Here is a 23,301-nt window from a genome sequence, read left to right on the forward strand (position 1 = left end):
AGTAAAACATTTCATAGCCAGGTTCCCCGGGATAAATAATATATTTCAGTTGTGTTCGTCTTCAACCCGTTACAGCAACATGATTCACAACAAACGCAGAAATCTACCAACGTAAATTCAGTTTGTTAAACCTAAATTTTCTACCAGTGTTGACACTGTCAACTGGTTCAGAAACTACGTCATCTAAGATACGGTGAAGATAATGAAGGTAATGCCTACTTTCGATCACATGTTCAACGCCACCAAATACAATTACGGCAAGTACCTAAGAAATAAGATCAAACCCCTCCCATAACTATTATATAAGAGAATGCCTGCGTAGATCTTCCACGTATGCGTACAGTTTTTCACAGCGTTGTAAACAACACTTATTTGTTGGTGCATACGGTTAAAGAATGGCTACATTATGTTTATTAGCATGGTCGTTCCTGTTGGTTCTTATTGAGCATAGTTCTGTTTGTGGACATGGCGTCATAAGCAGGCAAAGCAAAATCCCAATTCTTAGAGACCTACCGTCACTGGATACAGGCACAGGTACCGTTGATAGGAAGATCAAAGAAAAGGTTAGTTCGAGTACTAACAAACTGTTCAACACTTATGTAGGGAGCCCCCTTTACTTTATATATACCGTGGATTTTCGATGTTTTTTTCCTGAATATAGATGAGTGGGATTTTTATCAATGTCTATGCTAGTAAAGTATTAATTAATTTTCAATTGATTTGCTGTTTTTACATGTCTGTTCCTGAGATTACCTAAGCACTTGAAATATTTGAATGGGCTTAACACTTTTGTTAAAACAGAATATCAGCATATATATTTGTACACCAATTTATCAGTATAACAAACATATTTTAAAAACCTTATTGAAAGTGGAAAGATTGGAAAGTACCAATTGTTATTTTAGATGACGTTCACCCTTAAGCGCGGTTTCAACAAACAATTTAGTATGAAATGAACATTCGCCTGCTTCTAACCAAGATGAAAATCTAATAGTCCACGGAAAGTATGATCTTCTTCCCCAGTTACACAGAGCGAAAAGGGCCTATTAATGGATATTTATTTTGCCGAATGGATTGAAATAATATAAAGTAAACCCCTTTCTTTTCGAAGATTATTATGCCATAGTTATTTCGGTAACCTTTGAGAGGACGAGCGTGCTAAACTTGCACAGTTAGTCGACAACAGCGCTTTATGAAACTCCGAATCAAAAAGAAAAATGTAAAGGTTATTAATTCAAATAATTTACTGACTTTAACGTGAATCATTTTAATCAATTGCTATAGGTAGACGGATTGGAAAAGAAGTTCTACGAAACAGGCGTGGAAATGCAGAGCAAGGAAGAGCTGCAACAAGAACAGGTAGCCGATGCGTTGGTGTCAAATCTCGCTGACACATTGGGAATCGCCACAGCAAAAGTCAAGAGAATGGTTGCACCAAAAGGTCAGTGATACATAAAGTAGTAACAAATAAAGGTTACATTTAAATTTTGTCTTATAATATTTATGGCCATGACCCTAGAGACCGCGACCAAGTTTATGTTATGTTCATACAAAATCATAACTGTGAGTTTGACACCTTGAAATAAGTACCCACTCTGGAGAAGGGTGGCTAGCACAAATAAAATATATATAGGAAAGAACCGCGTGCTTATCTACGTCTTTTAATTTGAACAATTCCCCCATTTCGCAGATTACATTGTCGTTGTTAGTAATTTTTTTAGTTTGTAGGGGCTACTGCCACATCTGCAGGTAAGAACAGCAGGAATTGTATAACGTCTGTATTTCCCTGCCATATATATATATATATATATATATATATATATATATATATATATATATATATATATATATAGAGAGAGAGAGAGAGAGAGAGAGATAGATAGATAGATAGATAGATAGATAGACACACTGGACAATAGAAGTGTCACCCCCTAAATCAGAGTAATAAAAGTAGGCAGATCTTGGGTAGTTATTATGCCTGGTCTACTTATAATGGGACTAATGAGTATTAAACCGCTATACCATGGAATTGTACTGTTGGTCTTGTACATGTACAGCAAATGTTATTCCTGTCTTTCTCCAATATGGCAAGATCCAGGCAATTATCTAACGGTTATAGGCGTCAAGTTATTAACCTGAAGAGGCGGAATATAGGCAATGTCAGAATATCGATACAATTGAATTGTTCAGTCGGAACCGTGCAGAGGGTCTGGTCTGGGTATAGAAACACTGGATCAAGAGACAAATTGCCTCTGATGGGTCGTCCAAGAAAAACTACCGTCCGTGACGACCGACGACTAATTTTGATGTCCAGGTTGTCAAAGTTCGACGCTGCTTGTCAGTTGACAACACAGTGGAACAATTTCACACATAAGAATGTGTCTGTGAAAATTGCTAGGCGTCGGTTACATGCTCAGAGAGTGTGCAGCAGGGTAGCAAGACTGAAACCTCTTTTATCGTTACAAAACAGGCAACTTAGAGTGAACTAGGATCAACAGGAACTGGAACTGGACAGTCCATGACAATTGGTCCTATATATTTTTTCTGATGAGTGTCGCTTTGGTCTGACGTCTGATGACAGACGGGTACGATGCTGTCGAACTGCTGGTAAAGCATGCACTGAATTTTCGAACCCGGAGCAGCATATTTATCATGGTGTGAGGCTGCATCAGCATCTTTGGCGTGGGCGAATTGATAGTGGTTGATGGAAACATGAATCAGTAGAAATATATCGCTCTTTTGGAGTCAGGTTTGCTACCATCTATTACTTACATCATTGGTGACAGGAATTATCCATTTGTTCACCAGGATGACAATGCTCCTTGTCACAGGCCCAGAGCAGTTGATGATTGGTTTGACCAACAGGACATTCGCAGGGTGATGTGGCCTGCCCCGAGTCCGGATGCAAACATAATAGAAAATGTGTGGAATGAAATGTCAAAACTTTTGACAAATGCCCGTCTAACCAGCAGAGAAACTAACTCTATTATATTCAGTGTTTCATGCTTGGGCCAGCATAAGCCCTGAAGGCATTAGACAATTATATGAATCCTTGCCTCGTAGACTGGCACCTATTATTAGGTCACGTGGCCATGCCACTAAGTACTAATTTTGGACTTGAAACTGCATATTTTGGTAGAATGTATATTTTGTTCTCATTTTGTGATTTTTTTGTGAAATTTGATGTTGATAAAATGATACCAGGAGCATATCATTCCACAGTCATTTATCTCCCCCTTAGTATTGGTTCAGTAGGGGGGACACTTCTATTGTCCAGTGTATATATATATATATATATATATATATATATATATATATATATATATATATATATATATATATATATATATAGAGAGAGAGAGAGAGAGAGAGAGAGGAATATTAATCCATAAATGTCTATCTCCAAATACAATTATCTTGTTAGAAATGAATCAACGATTGCGTTATCAATATTTATTTACCGAACAGATAAGTTTTCAAAATGATCAGATAACGGGCAATTCACCTTTACTTGACATGGTGCATTCACTAGAGCTGTTGTCGTTTTTTCATTAGAATCACTTTGCAGAAATCAAGAAGTACCGATTTCATGTTCAACAGAACACAAAATGTATTTGTGTGAATTGTTTTTTTTTTTACATCGTAAAGCAAATCAGTAAAGTGGCACTTAGTACAATTTAACGTACAAGTTCAATATACCTTTTTATATTTTACGAGTATCGAACTGAATATGTTTAAAACGAAGCTTACCAAAGGCGGGGGCAATTTTCCCAGTTTGAAGACGTTTGGTGACCTGAACACTAAGTTAAAGACAATTTTGTCTCATAATCACAAATTTTGAAAACAAAGCACATCGAAAACTTAAAATACTTCACTGTCTGAGATAATATATATGTCAGAACAGCTTGAGCGTAAGCGAATCATAAACCAAAGCAACGTGAACAACATCATGGACCACATAGTTTTCCCGACTTTACCTAAGTACTTAAAGTTACTGGTAGTTGCATTCCTGTGCTGTTGGATATTTATAGCACAAAAAGAAACCAGAAATATCCGTTCAAGTATAATAATTTGGGGAACTTTGGTATTTCGTGCAGTTATACAATACTACTTGTAACTATTGGTCGGGTTTGGCGGACAAAGATTGACATCTTTGAACAAGAAAAGCACTCCGAGAGCGCAGACCTCCGCCAAGGCAGCAAAGTCTTCACCCAATGCCGTTTCGCCCCTAAAGGATGAGTGCTGATAACCATTGGCAAAGTGCCCATTGTCAAAATTTTAAAATAATTTGTTATTATAAAGTTTATGCATATATTTGTTGCATGGAAAAATATGATTTGGTTTGAGGCATCGTAACTTAATATTTTAATGAGTTTTATGTGTGTTTGTGTGTGTGTGGGGGGGGGGGGGTAGCCAGATTTACCTGTTGTATGCAGTCTAATGAATCAGAGCAACTTGTTTCAGCATATATATATACCTTTTCAGCATATATATATATATATATATACCTTTTTTATATTACATAAATGTTTTTTTCTAATGAAACTTGGTACAAGCAAATGGGAAAGTAATTGTTTTTTTTTAATCCTAGAGAAGAGAGGGAGGGGTGGTGTATTACAGTATTTTCTCACAGAAGCCATCACTGATTTCACTTTACTGTATAAAAGTCTTGTAACTAGGAACACTTGTTTCAGTGTATTTACTAATTTTATATAACTTTTCTCACAGACCAGCATTTGTTGGTTAAATAATTGTATTGTTAACCAATACACTCCAAACAGCCTTCTCCACAACATAATTTTCAATTGTATCCCTGCCTCATGGCAAACCCCATACACCACAGGACTGAAGGGATATGTGCACAACTTCCAACTGTCTTCGAACCTGCTTTACACTGGCAGTACCAGCCACTAATGGGTCTAGTTTTGCTATGGGAGGTCTGTATCCATAATGTGTACTGGTGGCTAAAGGTGTGTCTTAATTAATTATTTTGGCTCTGATTAAATCAGGTACATCCTTGCATACACTGATTTCAAACTGGCCATCTAGCAGATGCTCATCAGTATATTGGCTAGCTTGCTTTATCTGGTAAACCTCTGGTAATCTATTATGGGCTGTTGGTGTCTTGTTTGGACTATTTACCAAGTCAATAGGTTTTCACTGATCTCCTTGACAAATGAAGCCATTCACAGCATTTTGTTGATAAATAAAAGAAAAAAATCTACAAAGCTATTATGAATAGTGCTGGTGTAGAAGATGAGGTCATAAGTAACAAAACTAGGGTGTGTGTGACGGAGCCTTTTATTTTACTTTTTATGCAAAATAGACGTAAAAGGGGATATTTACACAACAATTCTGGTTGTACAAAATGTACTTTCATGCCCATTAGAAGGGTTGGGTCAAGCCACCCTTATGTGAAGAGGTCTATTACAGCTTGGGTCTCTATGTAAAGTAGGAGCCACCACAATGCACATCTGCTATTATGATAATGAATATAACTTTGAATATCTGAAGCACATTTTCCATTTAATCTTTCTTAATCCTAAGGAATAAGAATGGAAATAAGATATACTTACTGTATTTGGACTCTGTTTCCTCTCCATTATTATTATTATTATTTTGATAGCGTGCATTACATGAAAGTTACTTTTCTTATTTTGGTTACAATTGAAACTATTTTACTGACTCTAACCCCTATTTTCCTTTCAAAGGCCTACATTTTTTTTTTTTTGGGGGGGGGGGGGTGATCTTTTTGTACAAAATATTCACTGTATCTGCCTAGCCATCCTATGTAAGCATGTAGCTGCTACCTCGTGGCAGGAATAAACATGGCCGACTGCTAGCACATGGACTGAAAATGTCCCTATTTAGTTTGAGTACATATCAAGCCCAACCCTCAGACAAGCTGATTTTCACATATACACTATAGCTAATAAGTCCCCGGTCACTTTAATAGCACACGCTGTCTACATCAGACGCGCTAATGCGCACGTCCCCGACAGTGTTAATGATAGGGGGATTACGATGGACAGCGCATGTTGCTCACAGCAGTAGGCACTGCCGCCGAAGTTAAACCGGTAATTAAGTCTTTAACTTGACTAAACATGTTTTGCTTTGTAACTTGCGTCCTTCAGTCTTGCTGTTGCGGAAGCGCCGGCGGGACATATCTCCACCTTGCCGATATTTATCCCGACTCTCGACTTTAAAAGTATTATTGGTTTTGATTTTATCAAAGTCTTATTATATCAGAAAACCTGCATATTTTCATACGTTAAGAGAATTATAGAAACTGTAGAAAAAGCTACTCGTACATCAGGGATAAAAAACAACACCTTGCAGCACTATTACCTATTATTCATCACCAGAAGTTACTGTTTCACTTTTTTCTCCCAAATTACAAAGTCTGATGACAACTGAAAGCCTTTAGCCATACCTCAGGGCAGTGGGAGTCTGGATTTGATTAAATGTAATAAAAGTATATTTTGAAGAATTTTCCTAGCCTTCGGCAATTTCCGCAAAGCTTCGGCATGCGCGGCAATACAGAGCTATCGATATCTATGTGCGTGAGCAATAGAATTGGTGGAACAACGGTTAATCGTTGAGTCGTCTGCAACCTACCCGACGGGAGTTCGTGTCCCTGTCGGTACCTTTGAAGATTTTGAAAATGTCATTATTATAAATATCTATTAATATATAAAACAGTCGTGGCTAATTGTTTTTGCAACGGAAAGCACAGTAGGAAGGTTTATTGTTATTGTTAAAGTTATTATTACTGGGGACATAAATTAGTATGCTAATCTCTTATCATGGTATAATGATTGATACGATGGGTATCAAATAGTTTTCCTTTGATATAAACAACAAAAGAGCGGCCTTCCAAATATCTTTGCTGAATGTTTATAACGTAGGTACTATTATGCGCAAAAATATTGATACATGACGCAAACGACATTCACTAATTTTGGTAATATCAATTTTAATTAAAATTAAATTTATTTGAAATTAAAATTAAAATTTGTCTAAACGTGCATATTACCATTCACCTTGTTTAAAGGGTTCGCAACACTACATTCTAATACATTTTGCCAATTTTCATGTTTGCTAGTTTATTTTGATTTGAGAGAAAGCGAGAGAAGACCCTCTACTAGGGCCGCAAATTAATTATGAGTATTTTTCTTCAGTGCAAGAGACTGTGTAATGAAAAATCAATCTGTAACTCTGGTATAGGGTGGCCTTGTGTGTGTAATAATATACAAGTAGGGGCAGGGGTACAGTTTTGTAGTACAAATAGTCATTTTATACATCTTATTGATCTCATCGTCGGGTCATTGTTTACAATAGCGCTTTGTCGCTGTGCGTACCTTTTTGCATTTGAGTTAGTCAGTAACAGCTGGTGATTTTGTCTTTTTTGCGTTTCATTGACAATATTTTGGCCACCTAAGTAGGGAAATGTGGCTCTTTGTTTTGAAATGACATTTCCATTGTTCCTTTGAACATGCAAAAGTCAACACACTTACGTCAACATACTTACTTTGTAATACCAACCCAGGGGAAGAAACAAAAGCCTCATAAGGTGTCGTCATTCACACTGTAAAAGGTGTTAATTTCATGCTTCTATTGTTTGCCCATGAATCATTATGACAAATTTGTAGGGTTGCCAGATCACTGGCGCTTCATTCAATTCTCTATATCTGCCCTGCAGCCTGGGATGAGTGATACTTGACTGACCTTTGTTTACATCTGGAGATTTTCTTTATAATTCGATCAGTGTGCATAAATTATGATATTTTCCATCAGGAAAAATACGTGATAATGTTACGATTCTTATTTTACGGATACATAATTACAAAAATTAATTCCTGATTTAATACCCCCTATTTCAGCGCCTATTCCTGGCTGCGTTAATTATGGGGGGTTGGAAAGTAATCCGTTAGAACGCAGGAGTGATGATTGCTACTCTTACCAACGGTGCATCACCGATCAACTAATCTCAGCCACCTGAAGCAGAATCACCAACAAAAGACAAATTGGACTACATCTGCCTTCTTGTTGAGACATCTTGTGTAAAAAAGGCGATAACGGTCAAAACATACGTGCTTCGTGGTTTATTAAATGTTCATCGTATTTTTTCGTTCGTTATTCTTATGAGTTAAGCAGCTTCACCTCCGTGACACCCTTTTTATTTATTTAAACCATTGTTAGATAAACCATGGGTTTCACTCCAGATTTCACGATCGAGCAGCTGATCATGAGGAGAGTGTAGCATGCTATAGTAAACTACCCCAAATATATATACAACACCTCCAGGGTTTCACGATCGAGCAAGTGATCATGAGGAGAGAGTGTAGCAGAGAACTTCATTAATGGTCGTCATAATTGGTGGTTGCCTTGGGAAAATGAGTTACATGATTACATAATACAGATACATAATAACATAAGATTAATACTAAAATATGGACAAACACATCTGTGACATTACGTAGTAAGCTTACATTCTGGCGGCACCTAACTCAACCTCCAACCAGCTTACGTGACTCACCTTTTCGTAGTTCTTTTAATCTCTTTCATTATTTGTTTTATGTTTTAATAAAAACAATAAACTTTATTCATATCTGCAGTTTGTAAGGGCCAGGCAGACATAATATTTATTTTGGACGGATCTGGTAGCGTCAGCACACCCGACTTTGCCAAACAACTACAATTCATCAAGTCTTTGGTGAGGAAATTCGACGTTGGACCAAACGCGGTAAAGGTTGGCGTTCTGCAGTACTCAAACTACGCAGTGCAGGAGTTCAACCTCAACACTCACAGCACCGAGGCCGCCATCTTAGCCGCCGTCGACAAGATCAAGCAGAAGAGAGGTGGTACTAACACAGCTTTAGCCCTCTCCACAGCCCGCACCAGCAGTTTCACGACTGCCAAAGGCGACCGGCCAAACGTCTCGAACATCGTTATCGTCATGACCGACGGCAGGTCTAATAACATGGTGGCAACCGCCAGAGAAGCAAACATGCTGCGTAAGATTGCGTCTGTGTTCGCAATTGGAGTTGGGAGTAATGTTAATACTGCCGAGCTGAAGGCCATGGCTACCGACCCGGATAGTAAATATGTGTTTACTGTGACAGACTTCAGTGCGCTGTCAAATATAGAGACAAAGTTAGCCACGGATGCTTGTGCACGTGAGTACCCTTTTTTATAGATTAGCAAGAAAAGTGAAGCGTTGTCACCCCTGTTTAACGTTTATATACTATATTCCCAGAGAATGAAAAATATGGCAACTCATATCTGTAGTTTGACGGCCGCGATGCGGGAGTTTTCATATCTTACCTCTCACCTCAATATGTCGTACATACACTGCTGGAAAGACAGTCAGTCTTGTGCCGATAGCGCTCTGAATTAATTAAGCCTCATATGGGCGTATTCCCAGAGCTTTTAGATCGACCTATCCCCGCGGGGAGTCTCACTAGATTACTGTCAGATAATCCAGCTTAAATGTCCGTCCCGCCCACTAAAAGCTGTAAGGGGGTATCTTTCGCGCCCTCTCGGCTGAAAGCTATTTAGCGTGAACCCCCAGGGAGTTATGTCGATCTAAAGTAGATCGATCTAATCTCTGGGAATGGGGTCATATCCCTGACTGCCCGCTATGACGGCATGAAATAACACAACCTTTGAAGGGGGAGATGTGAAGCGGCCCTTAACTGTAAAATGGTCATTATTTGATCTACCTCCCACTTAAGGAGGTCGGTGCATGTGTGTCTGTTTGGGGATTTGTTGTTTTAGAGCAGCTCTTTTAGGGGTGGCTGGCGCTAAAATTTAATGTAGAATTATAGGAATGAATTGTATTCTTATTTGTTTTTTTTTGTATTTGAACAATTTCTTCAAATTTATTTTCTTTTTATGTACAGACACAGATGTGTCTGTACGTATAGCCGTCACCTGCGTCTGTCGTCGCTGTCGCTGTCGCCGTCGTCGCCGTGCACTTTTACCGATACCACGATAAGTGGAAAACCGTTTTTTTTTCTTTTGGCTTGAAAATAACTGAACTAATGAATATTCATAATATGAAGGTCAAGTTCGAAAATCAGCATGATTGGGCCATTTTTATGGAGTTTATGCTGTTTTTTTAAAACTTTTTTCATCATATATGCAACACCGATAACACGATAAGTGAAAAACAGTTTTTCCTTTTGGATTGAAACTTACAGAACTGATGAATATTCATAATACGCAGGTCAAGTTCAAAAATCGGAATGATCAGGCCTATTTCTTTATAAAAGGATTTATGCTATACCGATAACACGATAAGTGGAAATCCGTTTTTCCTTTTGGATTGAAACTTACGGAACTGATAAAAAATTCACTATACGCAGGTCAAGTTCGAAGATCAGCATGATCAGGCGGTTTTTATAAAAGTTATGCTGTTTTTTTCACTTTTTTCAGCATTTATGCAACACCGATAACACGATAAGTGGAAAACCGTTTTCCTTTGGACTGTTAACAGTCTCATTTTTGAACTAATTAGATATTTAAAGGTGTTCTTTTGACATTTTCTGCATCTTAAGGATATTGGTAGTTGATTATATAAAAATGATAGTAAACCTGGTATTGTGTATTGTGTAATAAAGTGTCAAAATAAAATTAAACTCATATCTTTACAATTTGTCAGATTCAATCATTATCATGTTCAGAATCTCAAAATGGAGCAAATTGAACATTTGAAATTGTTCCATTGATATTTGTCCTATGTCAACAATGTTCTTAGTTGATAATTCAAAAATGACAGTAAATTGATTATTGTGTTTTATATAAAAAGGGTGTTGAATATGGAAAGAAAATTATTTCAGTACAGGTATCTCTTGTTTACATTTTGGCCTTTTGAAGATGTAACTCTGAACTTCCATGGCCTTGAAGACCTTTCCATGTCATATTTTCTGAATATTCATGATACTTTTATTATATTATTCAAAATTGGTGGTCATTTGGCTGTTAAGCATTATATAATTTTTGCTTCGAAATTGAAAGACACTCCATAGTGACCATTAAGGGAAAACCATGTCACTTACTCTTCTCAGACTTACAGAAAAGTAGCATAGGACTAAATTATGGCTTCAGTTGGAAAACCTTTCTGATCGGTTAACTTTTCTGGAAATTATATAGTTTTTTGTTAGAATTAAAATTTTCACATATCGACACTGTGAAGGTGTTACTTTGAACTTCCATTGGCTTGAAGACCTTTGCTAGTCACATTTTCTGAATATCCATGATACTTTTACTTTATTATTAAACATTGATGGTCATTATGCTGTTAAGCATTATGTTATATTGCATAAGAGTTGAAGAAAATCCTATTTTGAACACTGCTGCCAGGATGACCATCAATGGAAAACCATGTTATTTATGGCAGTTACTGAAAAGTTGCATAGGAGTGAAGTGCAACTTGTGTTGGAAAATCATTGTGATTGTTTTCTGTTTTGGAAGCAATGCAGTTTTAAAGAGTGATATATTGTGCTACTGTATATGTATGGGGGTCAGTATGCAATTGTCCCTTGGGTAATCACAAGCTAAATTCAGGGCTATTTAGTCTAATTAAATCATTTGCCTAATTAATTTTCAAGTGGCCATTACATGAGATTACATAAAACACACGTTGATATTTCATTGTAAAGTCCCATAGGTTAAGCTCTCTTAACTGTGTCACAAAATTAGGAATCGGTGATAATTTTGCAGGGAAATGTTGTTTAATATTGCAAATAAGTTTACAAAAGAAAAAAATGTGTTATGTTAACATTAATGATATAGATGAACAATGCCTTATTATTCTCAAACTCAATGGGGTTATTCACATTATGTTGATACAACTAGATTAAAAGTATGAATAGCAGCTTTATTGGTTTATTTAAAAAGAGTTTTTAAAATTATGTTTTAAACACTAGCATCTTCAAGATGTGACTTTTAACTCCCATCCAACAGAAGCTCAGTGCATTTTCTGTATTTCCACATGAGCAATTGTATTGGTTTTTATGTCTTTAAACATTATGTAATATTATTTTATGCACTGTCATCATTTTGCACATATTGAGATTTTCATCATGTGAATTTGGGCTCTTACATATGCTCCTAAAACTGTAGTATTACCTGTTGTGCATGATTAAATTTAAAGGGATAATAACTGTTTGTTTTGACCAAAAATGAATTTCCCTTGAGTAAACAACAATTTTCCCATACTTAACGATGGTTAATGAATCCATTTCTACATTCAAATTTAGTCACTGTTTTTTTGTTTTTTGTTTGGTAATAATCTCTTAAGAGATTATAACAGAGTATAGCCATCTGTGGATGTCACGTGGTCCGATGACAAGCTCAGATAGTAGACTAATAGCTATAACTGCCGTATTTGTGATATATACATATTATTTCTATTAGTTGTTTACAATGTTGTGAAATATAGATCTTATACGAAGAGGTATTATCCCTTTGAGTGTCGATTGACTGTGCTGTTATAAGCATTATTTATTATTGTATCAACATTGACAAAATTACCTATTTTCTGCATCTTTATTTTCTGCTTTTTGCCTGTACATTTGACAGCTTTGCTGCCTCGTTTAGATGCTACTGCTGCACAGACCTTTGAGAATAAAGGGCATGGATAACAATGAAATGCATTCTTGATAGCGTGTATTTGCCCCACCTTACGAATAAATATTATATATATTTTAAAACCAAAAATGTCAATGTCCAAGACATACAACTATCTTTGAAACAATCGACGTTTTCAATATTTACTAGTTTTTACCAAACAGATAAAAGCCTTTAAATTTATCATGATGAAAATTTATCTCTTCGTCGGTGGCATATATACATATATAGTATATAATCTTTTTTGCTTTTTAATGTAAAATGAATAGCTCTGTAATATTTACAGCCTGCAAGGGTCAAGCAGACATAACACTCATCTTGGACGGATCTGGAAGCGTCAGCGCACCCGACTTTGCCAAACAACTGCAATTCATCAAGTCTTTGGTGAGGAAATTCAACGTTGGACCAAACGCGGTAAAGGTCGGCGTTCTGCAGTACTCAAACTACGCAGTGCAGGAGTTCAACCTCAACACTCACAGCACCGAGGCCGCCATCTTAGCCGCCGTCGACAAGATCAAGCAGAAGAGAGGTGGTACTAACACAGCTTTAGCCCTCTCCACCGCCCGCACCAGCAGTTTCACGACTGCCAAAGGCGACCGGCCAAACGTCTCGAACATCGTTATCGTCATGACCGACGGCAGGTCTAATAACATGGCGGCAACCGTCAGAGAAGCGATCATGCTGCGTAAGATTGCGTTTGTGTACGCAATTGGAGTTGGGAGTAATGTTAATACTGCCGAGCTGAAGGCCATGGCTACCGACCCGGATAGTAAATATGTGTTTACTGTGACAGACTTCAGTGCGCTGTCAAATATAGAGACACAGTTAGCCACGGATGCTTGTGCACGTGAGTACCCTTTTTTATAGATTAGCAAGAAAATTGAAGCCTTGTCACCCCTGTGTAACGTTTATATACTTTTTTCCAGAGAATGAAAAATATGGGAACTCATTTCTGTAGAGAAGGTCGGTGCATGTGGGTATGTTTAGGGATTTTTTGTTTTAGAGCAGTGGATATAGCGCTAAAATTTAAAGTAGAAATATAGGAATTAATCTTATTCTTATATGCTTCTTTCTATTTCAACGATTTCTTCAACTTTAATACTAATGTCGTCTTTGATTAAATTCATTTTCTTATTTAGAGGCCACTGCTGAACCGCAGATAAAAATAAAATGACATGAATAATATCAATTCAATTCAATACAATTTATTTCTGTACTGGCACATGTATTATAATGACCTTGTACAATATAATATACTAATGACAAAACAATGGGTGTGTTACCATTTCTCTAGTTGGTAATTGTGTTGCGTGTTTGTGAATGAAAAATTATATAATAATATCTATCTTTATATAATGAACAAATGTACTAGTTAAATTACTCATAAAATCTTTTCTCTCAGCGGCGAGATAAACCTTAGTGTGATTATAGATTTACCATGAACACAAATCGAGAGGCATATGGATACAATCATATGTACCGGTACAATCATATGTTACAAAAAAGGATCGGTACAAACTTACAAGGGAAGGAGAACTACAATTACATAAACAGTTACTCATATATCAATATAGAAATACATTCTTGATTATCTAAGTCGGTGGTATATTGTTAGTTGAAATCATGAAGGCAATTGTAAAGTGCCAGTGACACATTTCACAAAGCATGTATAGCTTCTTTGTTGGGTTTCACACTTGTCATTTAATATGGAGTTTTGTTTTCCAAGTCATAATTCATCATTTATTTTTATTTATTTATTTTATTATTATTTATTTATTTATTTTTTTTTTTGCAGATTGATAGACGAAAATAATGATTAAAAAAGTGTTTTAATCATTTTAAATTGTTTCATTATGGCATCAGTTAATTTTAATTAGTTAAAACTGAATTCGCCTTGAAGCAAATAAAGTTACATTGCCTATTCTAAGTCATACGACAACCATAGAAAGCGATATTTTGGATCTCCATATTTTTCAAATTATCCCTATTTAAAAGACTTACACGCCCCACAAAGGGCCCTCATGCCAGTGTCTAGTGGCAGCAAAGGTCGCTGTCACGCCTGACCTCATCCGGCTGCTACAAGGGCTCTTAAATGGCAAGGCAATCCTTGAGATTGGTTTTCAGAGTTACCTGGAATAGCATTACAGGCTACAACCAAAACTTGTCCAATTTGGTTCAGTTTTGTTGTAGGACATGTAGGCCGTTGATTCGGCGAGTAACCCAAATATTGTTTATTGTTTATGTGTCAAATATGGCAATTCTGATATTCAATGTAGCTGCACATTCCCTTGGTTCGTTAAGTTATCTGCGATTAAAACTGCCCTGTGTGAAGCGGCAATCTCATAGTGCAATCTAAAGGTGTAGGTGTTCCGAAGGTGCCCCCTATCAAATGATAGTCAAGTGGTTCCTAGATTATTCCTTTATTTGATCTGGTTCAGGTTTTCATGATGGCTATCAATGGTGTTTTGACACCATAGTGGTATCCATTCAAAACGCTGACGCTGTCAGTGACCGTCACTAAAGACGCGGCACACGCCTTATCGTAGCCTTTTTCAGGGTGTCTGTAAACTGTAGTTCGATTAGTTGGGTGGTACAGGTGAAATCTGACCTCAGTAAAGAGAGCCATGCGGTTTCAGTGTTCTACCCAGATACGGCCATGGTTCCCAATTCATTAGAGAAACAAACGACGCTGTTTTGCTGTTAACAGTGGCTTCCTCAGAGGTCGTCTGGTATTCTAACTCGCTGAAACCATTCTGGTGTTTACTTAAACCCTTGAAAGTGCGCTTTAGTGGCAATTTGCCCCTCATTCTGATCGGACTGGTTGTTTTTTTTTAGTTGCAGCAGTATATCCGGAAGGACAATGAGTCCTGTATTCTGGCGGTAAGATTTCGATACATTAGGTTTGGCCTCTGTGTAGGAACATCAGTCTGGGTATAACTCTTTATATCTGTGCGGACTGTTCCGTGTGACACGTGATCTGTCTGTCTTTTTCTTGACATTCTGCCACAGATTTACGATTTTGTAAATCACAGCTATTAAGATTATTTTTGCCATGGACTCGAGTCTTATGCACTTGGTAACACTTTGAACATACTCGACAACGTTAAGTACACTATAATATAATATAATATAATATAATATAATATAATATAATATAATATAATAAAGTCAATATATAAAAGCAATGTTTCCACATTTTGCTACTTTCATAGTCATGAACACCAAAACCACCCAGAATTGTAAGAAACAATATGTTTGGTCAAATAAGTAGTTCTAATGAATATTTTTGCTGATCGTCATCTAAAAATCTTTGTAGTTAAAGTGAGATTGGTGGGTGGTGCTCGTGGAGGTGAGGGCAGAGTTGAGGTGTTCTACAACGGTGAATGGGGCACTGTCTGTGATGACGACTGGGATAACAACGATGCCCGTGTGGTCTGCAGAATGCTAGGTTACAAGTAAGCGCATTGTTTACTTTATGTTTCATTTGCTACTTTTTTTTATCTTAAAAGTATTATTCATTTTTTAAATCTGATTATGTCAAATTATTAATGTGGCTTACAAATTCTAGTCCCACTGGCTCTGTTTCCGTTTCCCGCGCTCATTTTGGACGAGGTACTGGTTCCATTCTTATGGATAACGTCGCCTGCTCTGGGAACGAAGCTTCTATCCAAGATTGTGGTCACAGAGGTTGGGGGAAACACAACTGTCGTCACTTTGAGGATGCTGGTGTCAGGTGCCGCACTGGTGGGTGAACAGACTGTTTTCTTCCTTCACGTATTTTAGTCATGCTACATAATGGTATTAAGATTATTTTTGCCATCGACTCGAGTCTTATAAACTTGGCAACACATTTGAATATACTCAAAAAGGTTAAGAACAATATAATATACTAATGACAAAACAGTTGGTGTGTTACCATTTCTCTAGTTGGTAATTGTGTTGCGTGTTTGCGAATGAAAAATTATATAATAATATCTATCTTTATATAATGAACAAATGTACTAGTTAAATTACTCATAAAATCTTTTCTCTCAGCGGCGAGATAAACCTTAGTGTGATTATAGATTTACCATGAACACAAATTGAGAGGCATATGGATACAATCATATGTACCGGTACAATCATATGTTACAAAAAAGGATCGGTACAAACTTACAAGGGAGGGAGAACTACAATTACATAAACAGTTACTCATATATCAATATAGAAATACATTCTTGATTATCTAAGTCGGTGGTATATTGTTAGTTGAAATCATGAAGGCAATTGTAAAGTGCCAGTGACACATTTCACAAAGCATGTATAGCTTCTTTGTTGGGTTTCACACTTGTCATTTAATATGGAGTTTTGTTTTCTAAGTCATAATTCATCATTTATTTTTATTTATTTATTTTATTATTATTTATTTTTTTTGCAGATTGATAGACGAAAATAATGATTAAAAGTGTTTTAATCATTTTAAATTGTTTCATTATGGCATCAGTTAATTTTAATTAGTTAAAACTGAATTCGCCATGAAGCAAATAAAGTTACATTGCCTATTCTAAGTCTTACGACAACCATAGAAAGCGATATTTTGGATCTCTATATTTTTCAAATTATCCCTATTTAAAAGAGTTACACGCCCACAAAGGGCCCTCATGTGTCTAGTGGCAGCAAAGGTCGCTGTCACGCCTGTCCTCATCCGGCTGCTACAAGGGCTCTTAAATGGCAAGGCAATCCATGAGATGGGTTTTTAGAGTTTAATCTGGAATAGCATTACAGCTACAACCAAAACTTGTCCGATTTGGTTCGGCTTTGTTGTAGGACATGTAGGCCGTTGATTCGGCGAGTAACCCAAATATTGTTTATTGTTTATGTGTCAAATATGGCAATTCTGATGATCAATGTAGCTGCACATTCCCTTGGTTCTGTAAGTTATCTGCGATTGAAACTGCTCTGTGTGAAGCGGCAATCTCATAGTGCAATCTAAAGGTGTTCCGAAGGTGCCCCCTATCAAATGATAGTCAAGTGGTTCCTAGATTATTCCTTTATTTGATCTGGTTCAGGTTTTCATGATGGCTATCAATGGTGTTTTGACACCATAGTGGTATCCATTCCAAACGCTGACGCTGTCAGTGACCGTCATTAAAGACGCGGCACACGCCTTATCGTAGCCTTTTTCAGGGTGTCTGTAAACTGTAGTTTGATTAGTTGGGTGGTACAGGTGAAATCTGACCTCAGTAAAGAGAGCCATGTGGTTTCAGTGTTCTACCCAGATACGGCCATAGTTCCCAATTCATTAGAGAAACAAACGACGCTGTTTTACTGTTAACAGTGGCTCCCTCAGAGGTCGTCTTGTATTCTAACTCGCTGAAACCATTCTGGTTTGCCCCTCATTCTGATCGGACTGGTTGTTTTTTTTAGTTGCAGCAGTATATCCGGAAGGACAATGAGTCCTGTATTCTGGCGGTAAGATTTCGATACATTAGGTGTGGGCTCTGTGTAGGAACATCAGTCTGGGTATAACTCTTTAAATCTGTGCGGACTGTTCCGTGTGACACGTGATCTGTCTGTCTTTTTCTTGCCATTCTGCCACAGATTTACGATTTTGTAAATCATAGCTATTAAGATTATTTTTTCCATGGACTCGAGTCTTATGCACTTGGTAACACTTTGAACATACTCGAAAACGTTAAGTACAATATAATATAATATAATATAATATAATATAATATAATAAAGTCAATATATAAAAGCAATGTTTCCACATTTTGCTACTTTCATACTCATGAACACCAAAACCACCCAGAATTGTAAGAAACAATATGTTTGGTCAAATAAGTAGTTCTAATGAAAATTTTTGCTTATCGTCATCTAAAAATCTTTGTAGTTAAAGTGAGATTGGTGGGTGGTGCTCGTGGAGTTGAGGGCAGAGTTGAGGTGTTCTACAACGGTGAATGGGGCACTGTCTGTGATGACGACTGGGATAACAACGATGCCCGTGTGGTCTGCAGAATGCTTGGTTACAAGTAAGCGCATTGTTTACTTTATGTTTCATTTGCTACTTATTTTAATCTTAAAAGTGTTATTCATTTGTTTAATCTGATTATGTCAAATTATTAATGTGGCTTACAAATTCTAGTCCCACTGGCTCTGTTTCCGTTTCCCGCGCTCATTTTGGACGAGGTACTGGTTCCATTCTTATGGATAACGTCGCCTGCTCTGGGAACGAAGCCTCTATCCAAGATTGTGGTCACAGAGGCTGGGGGAAACACAACTGTCGTCACTATGAGGATGCTGGTGTCAGGTGCCGCACTGGTGGATGAACAGACTGTTTTCTTCAATCACGTCTTTTAGTCATGCTACATAATGGTATTAAGATTAATTTTGCCATTAATGTTAATAAATTAACTTTTTAGTCCCTTATATGTCCAAAACTGGTAGAGATATGCCCATAGTTACTGTTGAACTTGAATAGGAAGTAATAAACTAGCAATCTAACTGTGATCTTGAAATTGACATTTGACCTACTTTTCACCATGAACTGAACTTTGCAACTCTTTCGTCCCAATGCTGTTTGAGGGTGACCTAACCCCTACTCCCCTTTTTTCTAACAAAGGAAGGGAAGAGGTTCATTTTCCCCATATGCTGAAAATAGCTGGAACAGTGAATTCTCTATAACTGCCCTACCATACTATCTTGCATCTTACTTGTAGATTAGTATAATAGTTAACAGTTGAACTTTGACCCAAATTTCAACATGAACTTAAATTTGCAAATTTTCTGTACCTTATATCTCTAAAACGGCCAGAGATACGCCCATAGTTACCACTGAAATAGAATAGTCATATGCTGGCAATCTATGATCTTGTAATTGGGCTTTGACCTAATTTTCACCATGGAACGCACTTCATAAATTTGGAATTGAACTTTTACTTTTCCCCATGATTTTGTCCTAAATTGTAATTTTCAACAAAAATGTTGAGAATTCTTGTACGTTATCAATATACATTAACAGATGGAAGTCTCCAATTAATCAGTTGCTATATCACCAAGTCCGTGTTATGTATAAGATTTTTTTTTCGGCAATTCTCAGTCAAATTACCTTTGCCTTTTAGCTGATATGGTGTATGTAACTGTTAATTTTTTGTTTCCTTTAACAGAAATTAATAGAAATTACCACCACGCCGGCATCTCTCATCACAAAAAATGGCCACCATCCCCACCTAATTGTATTATGGTGATTTCTTAATAACTTTCGAAAAAGATTTCACATATCTATAAATCTGCTCGTTTATTTGTGAGTTTTTAAGTTTGTGTGGTCGTCTTCTTATTTTTCTAATGCAACCGACATCTTACATACCGGCACATTCTCGTCAGACATCATGGCCAGCTTCCTGCTATCTACGGTGCCCGTCTCCTTCTTTAACGTATCTACAGTTGATGCCCATGGCAGGGTTCCCAAAAATACGAGCTTGTGCTTGCCCAAGGTTAAAGTTGCCTTTTGTGTTTGTGCGTTTCGGTAAATTTTTTTCCGGCTGTAGAGGTCACAATTTTAGAGATTAACAGAAAACCTGTGAAATAATGGTGATTGTGCAGTTGTCTTATGACGATAAACTTGGAAACACTGTTCGCCCTATCTTGTTAGATGTTGGAATCAAGTTCCTAAATGAAACGTTTTCTACAGTGAAGGGTGCTATCATTATAACTTCTCTGGTGTGGTTTCGTTCGGCATGCCTTACCCAACAATTTTACCCATATGTCTATTTGTTTATGATTTTGTCTAAATCTCTGGATTGTTCTCATAGAACAACCCAATCCTCTGGTATTTGTCGGGTTAAAATGCCCTCCTATGTTAAACGCTTGGTAAAAACGTATCCCTCTCTCTTAGGGGCCGCATATAAACTATATCATTGGGGTTGGGATATTTCAATGCTTACGCTAGATAGGTCAATTTTCTATTACTCAGATCCCCAATGTACAAGGCGAAGGGTTGCCTAGTTGCCTATGTAATAGTAAAATGAAATTATTATAGCAATGTACAAAATGCGGTAGGGGTCAGTTGCGAATTTAGAGGGGGGGGGGATGGGGGTCCTGACACACCCCCCCCTTCGGTTCTTGAAAAATATATCACACCAATATTCCCCTTTTTAAATTAAAATTTTAACTAGTTAAATCATTGTTATAAACCGTATCAAAGGGCTCTGTTCGCTCGAACCCCACACCAAGAGGCCGATGGTCGGCTTTGCATCCAAGGTTATCGTTCTGGACCCCCCTTCAAATAATCCTGGATCCACGCCTGTATTATGTTAAAAAGAGTTTTGAGAGTATCCTTTTTGACAATCTCAATACCCGGTAGGCCGATATATGAAGCTTCATTGTAGGCCATAAGTCGAGCATAGTTTATAAAATGTTGCTACTGTAAAAAGGGCATCACATATATATTTCAATGTAATAAAAATGACCTCAGACTCTTATTATTTAGGCGATAAGCGTAAATACGCATGGGCTGTCAATTCGTCAAATAACATGAGATAAGTTTTCAGTGGCGGATTTAGAGGGGGGGTCAGGGGGTCCTAACCCCCCCCCCTTAGGTTTCTGAAAATAATCATACTAATGTTCCCCTCTTGAAATTAGAATTTTGACTAGCTGATTTATGTTTCTTAACCGTTCCAAATAACACCGTTTGGCTTCCAAAACACTAAAGTACATGTATTCTAGGGTCATTCAACGGGCCCCGAACCCCACCATAAGGGGACCTGAGGTCTATAATTCGTTAAAAAACGGACCCTCTTAAAATCCTGGGTCTGCCCCTGTTATACCCCCTGTAAACCACGCTCAGCAAACAAAAATGGTATCTTCGCTGCAGAACATTCTTTGCCAAATATGCTTTCTGTCTTCTAATAGGGGCTTGCTTAAATCAAAACCAGTGGCGGATTTAGGGGGGGGGGGGGCAGGGGGGGTCCAGACCCCTACTTTGATTCCTGAAAAATATCATACCAATGGTTCCTTTAAAAATTAGAATTTCGCATAGCTAAATCATAGTTCTAAACCGTACTAAATAACAACGCTCGCCCTCTAAACTACCAACATTTGTGGCAGGCCCCCGAACCCCCCGCCAGGAGGGGCCTTAAGGGTTTCCTTCAAATAATCCTAGATTCGCCCCTGGGGGTGACACCTTTTTGCTAGGAAAAGTATATATATATATATATATATATATAAAATTTGAAAGTCTTTGCTAAGTGGGGAATTTTTTTTCGACATTTGGTCTTTTCAGTCTGTTTGTGGTTGTGTTATTTTACGCGGCTGTTATAGGGGCTGTGTGCAGGAAATTTCAGGTAAAAACGCGGGAATGAATTGTATTCTTATCTGCTCTCTATTTCAAAGATTCCTTCAGTTTGTAGATACTAATGACGTGTATTTAACTGCTATTTATTTGTTTCTTTTTAACAGCAACAACGACGCCGCGTGTTCTGTCATGCTTTTATCGTGGTCGAAATAAAATATGTCCGTAAGACTCTCAAGTAATGCAAGTCGTACGTGGGGAAATACACGTCTTACAAGAGGCTGGATTTACTAGTACTAGATTTACTAGACACTTGGCTTTTGTTCTGTTTCATGAATACGACGTCTTGCAGTCACATTTTGCGATGTTATGATTTTTCCGATGTGTTGTTTATATTCAGATTTCAATAAATGAAGAAAAACGAAAATCACAGTTGTGATAGTTTTTGGTCATTTATTCTTTTGTTTTATTTTACTCCACATAAATGTTTTGATTGCAGGCAAAAACACAGTCTTTCAGTGAGGGAAATGTCGCAGTTAGAAATACAATTAATCTTTACACAAAACACGAGATATCTGCTGTGAGATTAATATTTAGTTTTGCTTCGGACTATTGAATTAAGCAGAGTCACAAACTCAAACTCTTTGGTAAAATATTTGTCAACGGTTTGTCTGTAAGCGCTCCCAATTTTAATTCCAGTACGAAAATTGTCAAAACATTTCCCCCGCCGTTACATCTTTTTTTTTTCTTTTGTCAAACATTCTCACCCTTGCTACAAGTAAATGACCAGTCCGTTGTCTAATACCCAATAGATCGGTCAGAGACGTGTATCCCAAAATTGGTGATTTTGGCCCACTTTTTTCAAGTGGTCACTGGTTGGCACCCTTAATTTAAAGTCTCACTGTGTTCTAAAAACACAAAATGAACAATATGGATTCTATAAACCAATGGCAATTTAAAAAAAATTAAGAGTGCAGGAGAACTTATATAAGATAAGTGTGATTGTCAGTGTATAGTGACTTCATGTGCGTTAGATTTACGGACTGCTCTGAGCGTTGTAATGAAGAAGCATTAGTGTAATGACATTCCGCGCAGATGAATTTTCTGTAAAGCTAATAGAGAACAAATAATAGTAATTATTGTCAAATGGGCGGACTAACACAATGTACAAGTGTCTGCTTCTATTTCCATTTCCCCCTCTTACTGAACAGTTACAAGCTTTGAATAACCATTGTTTTTTCCACCCAAGCAGTATGAAGATCACGTTAACATTTTTAGTATTCAATAAAATACTACCGATTAAACGCATCTTTCATTTTACTCCAAGTGATATCGAGATATCGAGCAATTCTACCCATGATAAAACCAGAAAGAAGCCTTTGTTTAAATAAGCCTTT

At 37.2% G+C, this 23,301-nt stretch overlaps 1 protein-coding gene across 3 annotated transcripts; it reads left to right on the forward strand.

Annotated features, from left to right (window-relative positions):
* The first annotated feature begins 323 nt into the window (after nt 1–323).
* Nucleotides 324–22,336, forward strand: LOC106172242 (matrilin-1). 3 transcript variants are annotated; one of them, XM_087010413.1, is made up of 9 exons: nt 324–563; nt 1,285–1,441; nt 8,619–9,179; nt 12,923–13,483; nt 15,953–16,091; nt 16,205–16,380; nt 18,509–18,647; nt 18,761–18,936; nt 22,072–22,336. In XM_087010413.1, the coding sequence occupies exons 1-9, from the start codon at nt 396–398 to the stop codon at nt 22,131–22,133; spliced, it is 2,139 nt and encodes a 712-aa protein (XP_086866539.1). In that variant the 5' UTR covers nt 324–395; the 3' UTR covers nt 22,134–22,336. The 3 variants fall into 3 exon arrangements, with proteins under 3 accessions (XP_086866539.1, XP_013408326.3, XP_086866540.1); XM_013552872.3 differs by lacking the exon at nt 22,072–22,336 and having other exon boundaries at nt 18,761–19,125; XM_087010414.1 differs by lacking the exons at nt 18,509–18,647; nt 18,761–18,936.
* Nucleotides 22,337–23,301: the final 965 nt, after the last annotated feature.

The sequence above is a fragment of the Lingula anatina genome, chromosome 4 (assembly GCF_051362555.1).
Source record: "Lingula anatina isolate TDL-2025a chromosome 4, LinAna3.0, whole genome shotgun sequence".
NCBI lineage: Eukaryota > Metazoa > Brachiopoda > Lingulata > Lingulida > Lingulidae > Lingula > Lingula anatina.